The following is a 15,272-nucleotide window of genomic DNA, read 5'->3' on the forward strand; positions in this document are numbered from 1 at the left end:
ATACCTACTCCTATTTCTGTCGCAATGTGCGACAGATCTGAATTCACCAATTTGCGACAGATTACCGACATATAGCCATCTGTCGTATATTGGCGACCGACTACCTACAGATCTGTCGGTCGCAAAGTTGCGACAGAATCACGACCACACAGATTTTGCGACAACGATTTAGCGACCGACATCCATCGGTCGTAATCGGTCGCAATTTTTTTTTACCGACAGATTCTTCTTCATGTTGCGACAGATATTTCTGTCGCAAATTACAGTTTTTCTTGTAGTGAGTGGAAGTGAGCACTCACAGAAGCGACGGGCAAAGTCTAAAATGTAAAAGGATAGACGAGAAAGCAATCGAGGAATTCTTGGATACGGTTACCGCAGAAGACGGGCCAGGATGGATGTCGGTCGCTAAATCGTTGTCGCAAAATCTGTGTGGTCGTGATTCTGTCGCAACTTTGCGACCGACAGATCTGTAGGTAGTCGGTCGCCAATATACGACAGATGGCTATATGTCGGTAATCTGTCGCAAATTGGTGAATTCAGATCTGTCGCACATTGCGACAGAAATAGGAGTAGGTATTCGGTCGCTACGTAACGACAAATTCCATCAGTCTCACTCTGTCGCAAAATAACGACCAAATATAGCGGTAGGTATTCGGTCGCAACTGTCCGACTAAATTCATTGGTCGCACTCTGTCGCAAATGTAAATTTTTTAAAACAAATATTAATAAATAATAATTATTTAAATTAAATTAAATTTTAAAAAATAATTTTAAAAATATAAAATAAAAAATATTTATTTAAAATTAAAAAGTATTTATTAAATAAAAAGTATTTAGTAAAAACAAATTAAACACTAAACAAAAAAGTTATCCGGATTGTCTGATCCGGTTAACTAGCTACAAGTAGGGATGGATACAAATACCTGGAAATCGGACATCCACCGGATACTCGTATCGGGATACCCGATTTTAGGATACTCGTATCTATTCAAATCCAATTTTAAATCCGAATTTCTCAACCCGTAAATCCGAATCCAAATCCAAATCCGAGTAATAGAATTTTTAAAACTGGGCACTCGCAGGTATCCGAATAGTTTGGTTATAAATAATTATATCTTATATCTACGTAATATTTATTTTATAAAATATAATTATTTAGGTTAAATAATTTTATATTTTTTAACATTATCTAAAAAAAAAATTTATTATTATTTATCTCTAATTATCTCTCTTTATTTCGTATTTTTATTTTAATTCATTTCACAAAATTTTATATGTAAATATTATTATTTTTTCTTAAATAAATCTAGATTCGGTACCCGTGAATATCCGAAAAGTATTCCGGATATCCGTACACTAGATATTCGTAAACCACATATAACGGATATAAATCTTATAATTAAATATCTGAGACTTCCGGATTCAAATCCAAATACAACGATTTTTTCGAATATCCAACCCGTGTCCACTCATAACTAAAAGCAAATCAATAACTAGGTTGATAGATAAGATGTTTAACTCAAAAATCATTTTTTGTTACCATTTTCTTCTATTAAAAAATGAATTACTATCCCAAAAATCATTTTTTGTTCCCCGTGAAAATTAAAATTCTTAATGTGATATGATAAGTTATATGAAATATTATGTCATGATAATTAATTTGCCAATGAAAGATGTTCAATGATAGTGACTTATGTCTCTGTGTATACTTTTAAACCTAAATATCATTTTTTTCTGTGTTTAACATAAAAGCTTTTCGAAAACGTGGAAAGCAATTTTATTATTTCTATCGAAAAATGGAAAAATAATATTATTTTTATATTCTAATATCTAAATAAATACTAAATTATATTATATGACCAAATAATTTTTGTTGTCCACTTGAACATCGAACATCGAACGTGTTTTTTTTTTTATATCCAATCAAAATACTAAGTTTAATACTTTATATTTGATTTTATTTTAATAATATTTTGATTAGATATCAAATATATCAATGACAGCTTCCAACTCAATTGGTTAAGAGTCCTTTCCTCCTAACTTGAAGTCGTGGGTTCAACCTTTCAAAGTATGAGTTTTTCTGAATCGATTAGTTTTAACTTATTTATGTGTTCCGCATGATTTACAAATTATTGCATAGAACTAGTTGGTTTACTCCAAATTTGAAGGGTTGTGGGTCTTTCCGTTATTAAAAAGACATAACAAAACATAACATAACTAGTTGGTTTTATTCAGTAGTGAGTGGGCGAGTGGTTGGAAGGGTGTTGTTCTCTGGGTTCCGTGCACAGTTCGAATCCAGCTGTTGGGGAGGGGGGTGTTATTTATCGGTTGGGAGAGTGTTACTCTTTGAGCCTCTGTCACCGGTCACTCTAAAGACTGTTCCCGGACCTAGTGGATGTAGGTTGGGCCGAAAATCCAGGTGAACCTCTTGGTTATCAAAAAAAAATATTTGATGAAAATATGGAAATATTTGATTGGATAACAAAACATACAACTACTTTTAGAGAGAAAAGTCTTGAGAGCACCCAAACTTTGAAAAATATTTAAAGTATTTTTTGTCCTAAGATGTAGAAGTTTTTGAACGTCACAATCACTACAAATGTGTTACACTTGTTATTAGTTCTATGTTGTAAGATCCATAGAGCTGTCCGTATGTATAAATATAGATGCAATGCAAATGCACTCATTGCACCTTCAACCTTTCCTCGTTAAACAACACTACATTTAATGTCCATGATGAGCGAGAAGATAGACGCCGGAAAATTCTTTCGTCGTGGATTCACGGTGATGGAGATGGAATCACTTGCCGCAGTGTGCGAGACAATATTACCTCCTCTGTCACCGGAATACTCCAACACCGACGAAGATGATCATCCTAACAAGGAGGCTCTCCGATCTTTCTACTCAGGGTCTGGATCTCAGTCCCATGTTCTTCACCAGGTTCACATTATTTCTCTAAAAAAAATGGTTAAATATATGATTCGAAGTGAAAATCTTCGGATTTTGATCTGAATTCACAAATTCAATGTAAATTACAGGCTGCTGAGTTAATTACAAAACGAGGGCTGATAGAAGTAGTGCTTGTGATGAGATTGGTTTTAGTTCTATTGTCCTCAAGGCTCGGAACTCTAGTCCTCTGTGGAACCCACTGTTTGGTCCCAAACTGGCCTTTTGTCGAAAGATTTGGAAGCCTCTCATTGGAGAAGAGGGAAAGGGTCCTTCAAAAATGGTTCCGAAGCAAGATTTTGGCAGCCATTAGAGTGGCCTTCGTCCACATCAAAATTGTTTTTCTCTTCTGTTTCTTCTCTTGGGTAAGAAGATATCATATGTTTCCCTTTAGCTTTTCTTGAATCACAAGTTAGCCATGGTGTTTGCTCATGAACTGCTTTTGTCGTAATCTACGCTTGTGTTTCTCACTAAGACAAAACCAAGACAAGGAAAGATACTCTTTTCTGGACTAGTTGTCGGGAAATATGAAGCCACTAAGCAACATTCAGATTTTCTGAATTGGTTATTGAATTGTGTAGGTCAATACGAATGGTGAAAATCCAGCATGGGAGGCTATTCAATACCAGGTGAACCTCGAAGAGAGCGAATCCTCTAACATTCTGAAGGAGAGACCTCTTGAGAAAGGGATGGTAGAGACAGTGAAAGAGACAGACTCAACTCTTCCCGAGTCACTGTCGGAGAAAGGCTTGGAAGTAACTTCTGGTTCGAACCATGATCCGATAAAGATCAAATGTGACGTTGTGATTATTGGTTCTGGCTCAGGGGGAGGAGTGGCGGCCGCTGTTCTAGCAAGTTCCGATCTGAAAGTAGTGATTCTCGAGAAAGGAAGATACTTTGCTCCTTCTGAGTACTCTCCTTTCGAGGGCCATGGATTTGACCAACTTTATGAATCAGGAGGTGTCCTCCCAACCCTAGACGGAAATGCCATGATCATAGCAGGAGCAACTGTAGGCGGTGGCTCGGCTGTGAGTTGGTCAGCCTGCATCAAAACCCCTGAATCTGTACTTCAAGAATGGGTTAAAGATCACCGAATACCATTTTTCGGGACTCAAGAATATGTTTCGGCCATGGATGCAGTCTGCAAGAGGATCGGTGTCACTTACAGATGCAACGAGGAGAGTTTTCAGAACCAAGTTTTGAGAAAAGGGTGTCACAATCTCGGACTGAAAGTGGAGAATGTGCCACGAAACTCCTCGGAGAATCATTATTGTGGATCGTGTTGCTATGGGTGCAGGCAAGGGGATAAAAAAGGAAGCGATCGGACATGGCTATTAGATGCAGTGAATCACGGGGCTGTTGTCTTAACAGGATGCAAAGCTGAGAGACTGATACTGGAGAAGAACATGAACAGAGGTGTCGGGGCCAAGAAAATGAAATGCTTGGGAGTGATGGCAAAATGTTTAAACGGGAACATATCAAGAAACCTGCAGATCGAAGCCAAAGTAACAGTTATGGCATGTGGGGCTCTCTTAACACCTCCTTTGATGATCAGAAGCAGTTTAAAGAATCGTAACATAGGCCGAAACCTTCATCTGCATCTTGCTCAAGTTGCATGGGGGTACTTCCCAGAAAAGGAAACATCTCATCTCAAAGGAAAGATCTACGAGGGTGGGATAATTACATCGGCAAATAAGGTCTTATCAAAAGATTCTGAAGTTAGAGCACTTATAGAAACACCGGCTCTTGGACCGTCCTTGTTCACTGCCCTTTCTCCATGGAGTTCAGGTCTCGACATGAAGAACAGAATGACAAAGTATTCAAGAACCGCAAATCTTGTAACGATAGTGAGGGATCGTGGGTCTGGAGAAATCAAGGCAGAGGGAAGGATAAAATACGCTTTGGACAAAACAGACAAAGAGAACATCGTAGCGGGACTGAGACAGTCCCTAAGGATATTGATATCAGCAGGAGCAGTGGAAGTGGGCACTCACAGAAGCGACGGACAAAGTCTAAAATGTAAAGGGATAGACGAGAAAGCAATCGAGGAATTCTTGGATACGGTTACCGCAGAAGACGGGCCAGGATCCTTCACAGAGAAATGGATGGTGTATGGAACAACTCAACAGATGGGAAGTTGCAGGATTGGAGTAAACGAAGAAGAAGGAGCTCTTGATCCAAACGGAGAGAGTTGGGAAGCTGAAAAACTGTTTGTGTGTGATGGAAGTGTTTTGCCAAGTGCCATTGGAGTTAACCCTATGATCACAGTCATGGCCACAGCTTATTGCATTTCCACCGGAATTGCAAAGTCCATTAGAACATCTTAGATTTCTCAAAACGATCATAAACGTTATCTCAAAATAATCACTGTTCATCTGAAACAGGAGACCATATGTATGTTTGAGAATTGCTTCTTATCTGTATGCGATGTTATTACAGTTTCTTCTAAACTATTCTAATATTGTCTCTTTTATTTATACAACAAATACCCTTTTTGTTATTATATATATATACTTCCCTTTTCGGAAACTCAGCCTCAAGATTTCATAGTCTGAAAACGTAATTGAAGAATCATGGATCTGGAACCTGGAGAGATCAAAGACGTAAAGAGAAGAACACGACATGATTTAGACAAGAACAAGAATGAAAGATCCACGAACACAACGACGTGAAAATACAAAATTAGGAAACGACAGCGAAAACTGATATTCTCTTCTTGAGTTTTGTAGTGAATAAATTACACAGAACTCGATATCAGACACTGATTGTTAATAAGTTGGGATAATTTGTCGGCAACATTGGTTTCGAACCTAAAATGCCATGCATGCATTCAATAAAGAATTTTTTCGAAAAACGTGAATCATGATCATGCAGCGAACAAAGAGAACCCACATGCATGTGTTGTAAAAAAAATTATTATTATTGTGAACAAGTGGAATACACGTAACACCATTTTAATATCGGACCAAGGAAATTAAATTTTCTCCATAAGTTAGCAGTTGTAGCATTAATTAGAGCGTTGGTTACTATATATAAAATACAAAAAAAAAAATACAAAGTAATGAAAAGAAAAATAAATTATACAATGTGGGTTTCGTATAGTGGCACGTAATTTCAATTCTTTTATACGTCGGAGAGAAATGGCATATTTGAGGTAATTAAATGTTTTGGACAGTTAGGTGCTCAGCTAATTTAATGTACCTTACTAATAATCCCTTGGTTACTATATTTTTCAATAAAATTGAATAAAAACTCCAATTATTATAGATAATCACACGAAAAAAAATCAAATTCAATATAGAAAAAGATTCTGCAAAAAACCATTAGCTACAATTCTTCCTTTTCCAGCTTGTTCACACTATATACACGTTTTTAGCCAATAAGAAAGTTGTCTCAATGTAATTATACACACACACACACACATATATATACATATATGTATAACTATTTAAATATAAAGATTTCTCAACAAAATGCGTTACAATTATTATTAAAAATCTTGAAAGATATCGCTTTCAAATTTTAATTCATCTTGTCTACATTTATATCAGTTTAGTCTCATTGTTTTCACATGACTAATATGAAATGTCAATATCCAAATTATTATTGTTTTATTATACGTTTTAATAATTTTTTGGTATTTTGAAGACATTTTTTAGACATAAGTGAATTATATTTTTCAAATCAGCATCCAACAAATATTTCATTTACTGGAAACTAATACATCATTATATCGAATATTGCATACCAAATGATTTGACACTCAGTTAATTTGTCATATAACATTATCTTTTTCGTGAAATTATTTAATGCCAAATATTTTTACTAGACAATAATAAAACAAATTGAATATAAAAGCATATGTTGAAAGAAAATAGAAAATAACTCACATGCCTGTGGTCGAGTGGTATCTGGACTGGAAGTGAGGGTGTTCCTCCTACAGGTCAGGGGTTCGAATCCAGGCATGCGGGGAGGGAGAGATATAGCCAAAGGCTGTGTGTTCAAAGGCTGTTCCCGGGCCCAGAAAGATGTAGGTTGGGTCGAAGGCCCATGTGAACTTCCTGGTTTGACAAAAAAAAAATAGAAAATATCAGAACCGGGTGATGTATTTAAATACGGAGAATATTGGGATATTGAGTTGCAATCTTTCCTGTTATAGAAAAATAAAAAATTCAATATGTATCCTACAATATGTAAAGTTGAGGGTTTTGATTGAAGAAAATTAAACTATAGGTCCTCTAAACGAATTGTATAGAAAAAATGGGGCCATATTTGCAAAGTTTTGTCGTAATTCTAATTCTATCAGAGGGCCGTCCATAAATATTAGATAGACAATGTGCAAATGCACCCGCCGTTTGACCTTTCCATGTTTCATATCAAACGTTAATTATACTGATGACGATGAGTGAGAAGAGAGACGCCGGAAAATTCGGCCGCCGGGGCTTCACGGCAGCGGAGATGGAATCACTGGCGGCCGTGTGCGAGACACTCTTGCCGCCTCTTTCGCCGGAATATTCCCCCGACGGCGAAGATGACCATCCAAACAAAGAGGCTCTCCGGTCATTCTACTCAGATTCTGGGTCTAAGTCTCACGTTCTTCACCAGGTTCTCTCTCTCTCTCTATACATATATATATTATATATATCGTTTTTTTCATGTGCATTATTGTACAGTTCGAACCAAAATCATGAGCACTGTGCATCTCAAGCTTATCTCAATTATATAAAATTATATTTATCACTGTTTTGGTTTATATATGAAAGTGAATAAATTACACTAGAAAACAAAAGCTCTGAAATCTTTTGACCTTTCTATCCATTTATATATATATATATATATAAAGGTTTAGCCTTTTCTGTATCTCGTGATCAAATGTCACGGGTATTGGATCTGAATTGACAGCATTTTTTTATATAAAAATAAATAAATAACAGGGCGTAGAGTTAATCACGAGAAGAGGGCTGATAGAAGCCGTGCTTGTGGTGAGACTAGTTTTACTTCTACTGTCCTCCAGGCTCGGAACTCTGCTTCTCTGCGGGACCCACTGTCTGGTCCCGAACTGGCCTTTTGTCGAAAGATTCGGAAGCCTCTCGTTGGAGAAGAGGGAAAGGGTCCTTCAGAAATGGTTCAGAAACCGGCTTCTGGCTCCCATCAGACTCGCCTTCGTCTACATCAAAGTCGTTTTTCTCTACTGTTTCTTCTCTTGGGTACGTATGTATATATTCTCTGCCTTCCCCTGTATACGTCGTAATCTACGCTTTTGTAAGGAGAAACCGATCTGTCAAACCCGAAAAAACGAGAAATAGAAAAGAAGAGAAAGCTGAATCTAAGCCATTTCATCTTTGATGCTGTTCAGTTCCTGATACTTTGGAAAGATTCTTTCTTTATTCCACGAGTTGACTTGAAAATATGAAATCATTAAGACATATTCAGATTTTCTGAATTGGGTGTTGAATTGGTGCAGGTCGGTCCGAATGGTGAAAACCCGGCATGGGAAGCCATAGGGTATCGGGTGAACCTCGAAGAGAGCAAACCCTCCAACATTATGAAAGAGAGACCTCTTGAGAAAGGGATGGTGGAGACAGTGAAAGAGACAGACTCAACTCTTCCCAAGTCACTGTCGGAGAAAGGGCTCGAGGTAATGTCTGGTTCGAACCATGATCCTATCAAGATCAAATGTGACGCTGTGATTGTTGGTTCGGGTTCAGGGGGAGGAGTGGCGGCCGCTGTTCTTGCGAGTGCCGGTCTAAAAGTGGTGGTTCTCGAGAAAGGAACATACTTTGCACCTTCTGAGTACTCTCCTTTTGAGGGCCATGGATTTGATCAGTTGTATGAATCAGGAGGTGTCCTCCCAACCGTTGATGGAAATGTCATGATCTTAGCTGGGGCAACCGTAGGTGGGGGCTCAGCCGTGAACTGGTCGGCATGCATCAAAACCCCTGAACCTGTGCTTCAAGAATGGTCTGAAGATCACAAGATCCCGCTTTTCGGGACTCAAGAATATGGCTCGGCCATGGAAGTTGTCTGGAAAAGGATCGGTGTTACTGAGAAATGCAGACAAGAGAGTTTTCAGAATCAAGTTCTCAGAAAAGGGTGTCTGAATCTCGGGCTAAAAGTGGAGAATGTGCCACGAAACTCGTCAGAGAATCATTATTGTGGATCGTGTTGCTATGGCTGCAGACAAGGGGATAAACAAGGAAGCGACCGAACATGGCTATTAGATGCAGTGAATCACGGGGCTGTTATTTTGACAGGATGTGAAGCCGAGAGACTGATACTAGAAAAGAACATAAATAAAGGTGTCGGTGCTAAGAAAATGAAATGTTCGGGAGTGATGGCGAAATCTTTAAACGGGAACATCTCAAAGAAACTGCAGATCGAAGCCAAAGTAACAGTTGTGGCATGTGGGGCTATTTCAACACCTCCATTGATTATCAAAAGTGGTTTAAAGAATCGAAACATAGGCCGAAACCTTCATCTGCATCCTGTTCTAATGGCATGGGGGTACTTCCCCGAAAAAGAAACCTCTCATCTCAAGGGAAAGATCTACGAGGGCGGGATAATGACGTCAGTAAACAAGGTCTTGTTGGCAAAAGATTCTGAAGTTAGAGCCATCATAGAAACACCAGCGATGGGACCGGCCTCATTCACTGCCATATGTCCATGGATTTCGGGACTCGACATGAAGAAGAGAATGACAAAGTATTCAAGAACCGCTCACCTGATAACGATAGTGAGAGATCGCAGGTCTGGAGAGGTCATGGCAGAGGGAAGGATAAGATATACCTTGGACAAAACCGACAAAGAGAATATCGTTGCGGGACTGAGACAGTCACTGAGGATACTGATATCGGCAGGAGCAGTGGAAGTGGGCACTCACAGAAGCGACGGGCAAAGATTAAAATGTAAAGGGATTGACGAGGAAACGATCGAGGCGTTCTTAGACACGGTTACTGCAGAGGACGGGCCGGGTTCTTACGCTGAGAAATGGGCGGTGTATGCATCAGCTCATCAGATGGGGAGTTGCAGGATAGGAGAAAATGAAGAAAAGGGTGCTCTTGATCTAAATGGAGAGAGCTGGGAAGCGAAAGGACTGTTTGTGTGTGATGGAAGTGCTTTGCCAAGTGCACTTGGAGTTAACCCGATGATCACAATCATGGCCACATCTTATTGCATCTCCACCGGAATCGTCAAGTCCTTGAAAGGAAGGTCCAAAGCTTAAAATTTGATATAGCTGAATGTTGTGCTGAATTGTGAGTGGTTTCTACTAATGTCAATGCCTTTTAATGCAGCAGAAATTTTGTTATATTCAATTACTTAGCATTATTTTGCAGCAACGGCTTTAAATGCTTGGGGAGAGATTAAGTTCTTAAACAGAAACTTAACTATGGCATATAGGATCATTAATTAGCCAACATTGAAAATGGTCCCTTTGATGATATTAAGCGGTTTAAATAACCGAAATATCGGTTTAAAACTTTCGTACCGAAACATTATCTATTCTCTGCATATGTAGTGTGAACTCGTCAGGACTTGACAAAAGAAGAACAAAAAAAGGAATAGACACAAAAAAAAAACATATCTGTTATAAATGAATAGTGAAGCTACGGTACTGTTCACGCAGCCGGGCACTGTTCACGCAGCCGGGTACTGTTCACGTCGGCCTCGACCTCGACCTCGGCCTCTACCTTGAAAATAACCACGTCCTCGGTTATTATAAAATATAACATTCTCTCCAGGGAATGATATATTTTCTGTAACATTTACTTCAGGAAATGGTACAGAACCTGTCGGCCGAGATGCATGATTTTTCATCAGTAATTCATTATTCTGCTCGGCCAATAGAAGACATGAGAGAAACTCTGAGTATTTTGTATACCCCTTTTCTCGATACTGTTGTTGGAGGATAATGTTCGAGGCGTGCATAGTTGAAAAGGTTTTTTCCAACATCTCATTTTCGCTAACTGTTTCACCACATAATTTCAAAACTGATGTGATTCGGTACATTGCCGAGTTATATTCACTGACAGTTTTGAAATCTTGAAATCTGAGATGAATCCACTCATATTTTGCCTTGGGGAGGATTACCGTTTTTTGATGATCGAAACGGTCTTTTAATTTTTCCCAAAGATCTGCAGGATCTTTGATTGTCAGATATTCCTTTTTCAAATCATCATGAATATGATGCCTCAATAATATTAGTGCCTTTGTTTTATTTTCAGTTGATGCACTTTTCTCTTTAATTGTGGCACCAAGACCTTTTGATTCTAAGTGCAAATCAGCATCCAATTGCCACGATAGATAATTTTTCCCCGATATGTCGAGGACCTCGAACTCGTATGTACCGATATCGGGAAAAAATTATCTATCGTGGCAATTGGATGCTGATTTGCACTTAGAATCAAAAGGTCTTGGTGCCACAATTAAAGAGAAAAGTGCATCAACTGAAAATAAAACAAAGGCACTAATATTATTGAGGCATCATATTCATGATGATTTGAAAAAGGAATATCTGACAATCAAAGATCCTGCAGATCAGGAAAATGAAATAGTTGACTGATTAGTACTAAATATGTATTATGTGTTATAAATGAATAGTGAAGCTACGGTACTGTTCACGCAGCCGGACACTGTTCACGCAGCCGGGTACTGTTCACGCCGCCATACGGTTACTGTTTAGCCGCCATACGGTTACTGTTCATAAATACGTATACGTGAACAGTAACTTCGGATTTTCTATAAATAGTTCATTTCCCTCCTTCATTTGTACATAATTCCAAGAAAAGAAAATTATTGAAATCTTGTTCCTGGGTCTCTCAAACGATCGATTTCGGTTTCTAGTTAACGATATGATTCTCGGGTCTTCTATATTTCTTCGTTTTTCATAACACGTTATCAGCACGAACGCTCTTCTACGACAAAATCATAATGGCAAAAATGGCTAATATCGAGTTCGAGGTCCTCGACATATCGGGGAAAAATTATCTATCGTGGCAATTGGATGCTGATTTGCACTTGGAATCAAAAGGTCTTGGTGCCACAATTAAAGAGAAAAGTGCATCAACTGAAAATAAAGCAAAAGCACTAATATTATGCAGGATCTTTGGGAAAAATTAAAAGACCGTTTTGATCATCAAAAAACGGTAATCCTCCCCAAGGCAAAATATTAGTGGATTCATCTCAGATTTCAAGATTTCAAAACTGTTAGTGAATATAACTCGGCGATGTACCGAATCACATCAGTTTTGAAATTATGTGGTGAAACAGTTAGCGAAAATGAGATGTTGGAAAAAACCTTTTCAACTATGCACGCCTCGAACATTATCCTCCAACAACAGTATCGAGAAAAGGGGTATACAAAATACTCAGAGTTTCTCTCATGTCTTCTATTGGCCGAGCAGAATAATGAATTACTGATGAAAAATCATGCATCTCGGCCGACAGGTTCTGTACCATTTCCTGAAGTAAATGTTACAGAAAATATATCATTCCCTGGAGAGAATGTTATATTTTATAATAACCGAGGACGTGGTTATTTTCGAGGTAGAGGCCGAGGTCGAGGTCGAGGCCGAGGACGAGGTCGTGGTGTTAGCCGAAGTTGGAATAGAGGAGGTGGTCGAGGAATCTCATTCCAAAACCATAACAATAATAGAGGGGGAACACATGATCATCCAAACAAACGGATGAAAGAAAGCACATGTCACCGGTGTGGAATGACAGGACATTGGTCACGTACTTGTCGCACGGCTAAACACTTGGTGGACCTTTACCAAAAATCGATTAAAGAAGCGAAAGGGAAAGGTGTCGAGACAAATCATGTCATAAACAATTCGGATGATGATGCTGGTGGTGCTAAAGATTTTACACACATGGACCTCGCTGATGGTTTTGCGCATCCTGAAGATGGCGTTGATTATGAATAAAAAGCCATATATATAGTTGTATCGTTTATATATGTAATCAACCTCGTAATAATCCATATATGCATAAATAATGCGTCTACATTTTGTAAAATAGTTATGTATCTGTGTCATCATTTCTGTTAGTCATAATGTTATAATATATTTTCTAATGTTTACTATGTTATTTTGTTCTTCAATAGATAATGAGTATGGCTAAATCTGCAAATCGAGGAGGAGATATATGTTTAGCAGATAGTGCTACAACACATACAATACTAACAGACAAGAAATATTTTTCTACTCTGAAAATAAACAAAGGAAATGTCATTACTATATCTGGAAATGCAAAAATAATTGAAGGCTCCGGAAGAGCCGATTTCATAATGCCAGGAGGAACAAAATTTGCTATAAAAGATGCACTATTTTCCTCCAAGTCCCAAAGAAATCTATTAAGTTTTAAAGATATCCGACTGAATGGATATCATATTGAAACCACAAATAAAGGTGATATTGAATATTTGTGTATCACCTCAATCAATATGGGACAAAAATATGTGTTAGAAAAATTACCCACTCTATCTTCGGGATTATATTATACTAATATCAATGTGATTGAATCATATGCCACAGTAAACCAGAAGTTTACCGATATGTTCAAAGTTTGGCATGATCGATTGGGGCATCCTGGTGCCATTATGATGAGAAAGATTATCGAAAACTCTCATGGTCACCCATTGAAAAACCAGAAGATTTTTCAATCAGATGAGTTTTCTTGTGATGCATGTTCTAGAGGAAAATTAATAATCAGACCATCACAAGCTAAAATCGGGCATGAATTACCATCATTTCTAGAAAGGATTCATGGTGATATTTGTGGACCTATTCATCCACCATGCGGACCATTTCGATATTTTATGGTATTAATTGATGCTTCAAGCAGATGGTCGCATGTATGTCTTTTATCATCACGTAATCTGGCATTTGCCCGATTTTTAGCCCAAATAATTAAATTAAGGGCTCAGTTCTCGGAATACTCAATCAAGAAAGTGAGGCTTGATAATGCTGGAGAATTTACATCACAAGCATTTAATGATTACTGTGTAGCAATGGGTATTGATGTTGAACACCCAGTTGCACACGTTCATACACAGAATGGATTGGCAGAGTCATTAATCAAACGACTCCAGCTTATTGCTAGACCATTGATAATGAAAACGAAACTTCCCATTTCTGTGTGGGGTCATGCCATTTTGCATGCTGCAACATTGATTCGTATTAGACCAAGTGCATACCACAAGTATTCTCCATTGCAATTAGCATTTGGTCAAGAACCTAATATATCGCATCTCAGAATATTCGGATGCGCAGTATATGTACCGATTTCCCCACCACAGCGTACAAAAATGGGACCACAAAGAAGGCTTGGAATATATGTTGGGTATGACTCACCATCCATTATACGATACCTTGAGCCAAAAACTGGAGATATTTTTACGGCTCGTTTTGCTGATTGTCAATTTAATGAGAATGAATTCCCACCATTAGGGGGAGAAAATGATAGAATGGCGGGAAATAAAAATGATCTTAATTGGTGTACACCATCATTGTCACATCTTGATCCCCCAGCAAAACAACGAGAACTGGAAGTTCAAAGGATCATACATTTACAAAACATTGCAAATCAGTTACCAGATGCTTTTGCAGATACAACTAAGGTAACAAGATCATATATAGATGCTGCGAATGTCCCAACTCGAATCGAAATTCCGAAAGAACAAATGAAAGAAAATGTAATAAACGATTCTAAAGCACGCCTGAAGCGTGGACGACCTATTGGTTCTAAGGATAAAAATCCCCGAAAGAGCAAAGGGCCCAAGAAAAATGAAATGCTCGATTCGGAGGAACGCGTTCCAAATCAAAGCGAGCTTTATATCTAGCAATTTCATTGTGCTCATTTCTTTTGCGTACAAATACCCATTTACATCCAACAGGAGTAACCTCTTTCGGTTTAATAATGACGTGTCCGAATACATTTCGCTTATTCAACGAATCCAATTCAGTCTGTATTGCGTCTCTCCATTTAATCCAATCTTGTCTCTTTTGACATTCTGAAATGGATCTTGGTTCTGGATCCTCATTTTCATCAATTTCCTTTGATACATTATAAGAGAATATATCATCAATCTCTTTGATTTCTTTTCGACTCCATAATGTACCATTACTGATATAATTAATTGAGATCTCATGATTTTCATTGTCTGTATTTATACCATCATCATAAGGTACTTCATTTCTTTGATTTGGAACGCGTTCCTCCGAATCGAGCATTTCATTTTTCTTGGGCCCTTTTGTCAAGTGACCCATATAAATAAGCAGTAACAACATCCATGAGACGCATTTCTAAGTTCTTTGAAACTGCAAGGT

At 38.1% G+C, this 15,272-nt stretch overlaps 2 protein-coding genes across 2 annotated transcripts; both read left to right on the plus strand.

Moving 5' to 3' along the window:
• Window positions 1-2,728: 2,728 nt before the first annotated feature.
• LOC104808643 (long-chain-alcohol oxidase FAO3-like) lies at window positions 2,729-5,379 on the plus strand. Its single transcript, XM_010534369.1, has 3 exons — window positions 2,729-2,940; window positions 3,039-3,311; window positions 3,528-5,379. Exons 1-3 carry the CDS (start codon window positions 2,734-2,736, stop codon window positions 5,271-5,273), a joined length of 2,226 nt encoding a protein of 741 aa, XP_010532671.1. The 5' UTR covers window positions 2,729-2,733; the 3' UTR covers window positions 5,274-5,379.
• A 1,900-nt stretch (window positions 5,380-7,279) lies between these two features.
• LOC104808644 (long-chain-alcohol oxidase FAO3-like) lies at window positions 7,280-10,279 on the plus strand. The gene is made up of 3 exons (XM_010534370.2): window positions 7,280-7,551; window positions 7,881-8,153; window positions 8,411-10,279. The coding sequence occupies exons 1-3, from the start codon at window positions 7,342-7,344 to the stop codon at window positions 10,166-10,168; spliced, it is 2,241 nt and encodes a 746-aa protein (XP_010532672.1). The 5' UTR covers window positions 7,280-7,341; the 3' UTR covers window positions 10,169-10,279.
• Window positions 10,280-15,272: the final 4,993 nt, after the last annotated feature.

The sequence above is a fragment of the Tarenaya hassleriana genome, unplaced genomic scaffold, assembly GCF_000463585.1.
Source record: "Tarenaya hassleriana unplaced genomic scaffold, ASM46358v1 Cleome15, whole genome shotgun sequence".
NCBI classification, from domain to species: Eukaryota; Viridiplantae; Streptophyta; class Magnoliopsida; order Brassicales; family Cleomaceae; genus Tarenaya; species Tarenaya hassleriana.

Excerpts from the sequence above, each read along its gene's own strand:
- LOC104808643 (XM_010534369.1), top strand. The coding sequence starts at position 2,734 with ATGATGAGCGAGAAGATAGACGCCGGAAAATTCTTTCGTCGTGGATTC. Across the intron at positions 2,941-3,038 it reads AGTCCCATGTTCTTCACCAG|GCTGCTGAGTTAATTACAAA; the intron begins GTTCACATTATT and ends TGTAAATTACAG. Across the intron at positions 3,312-3,527 it reads TCTTCTGTTTCTTCTCTTGG|GTCAATACGAATGGTGAAAA; the intron begins GTAAGAAGATAT and ends TGAATTGTGTAG.
- LOC104808644 (XM_010534370.2), top strand. The coding sequence starts at position 7,342 with ATGACGATGAGTGAGAAGAGAGACGCCGGAAAATTCGGCCGCCGGGGC. Across the intron at positions 7,552-7,880 it reads AGTCTCACGTTCTTCACCAG|GGCGTAGAGTTAATCACGAG; the intron begins GTTCTCTCTCTC and ends AATAAATAACAG. Across the intron at positions 8,154-8,410 it reads TCTACTGTTTCTTCTCTTGG|GTCGGTCCGAATGGTGAAAA; the intron begins GTACGTATGTAT and ends GAATTGGTGCAG.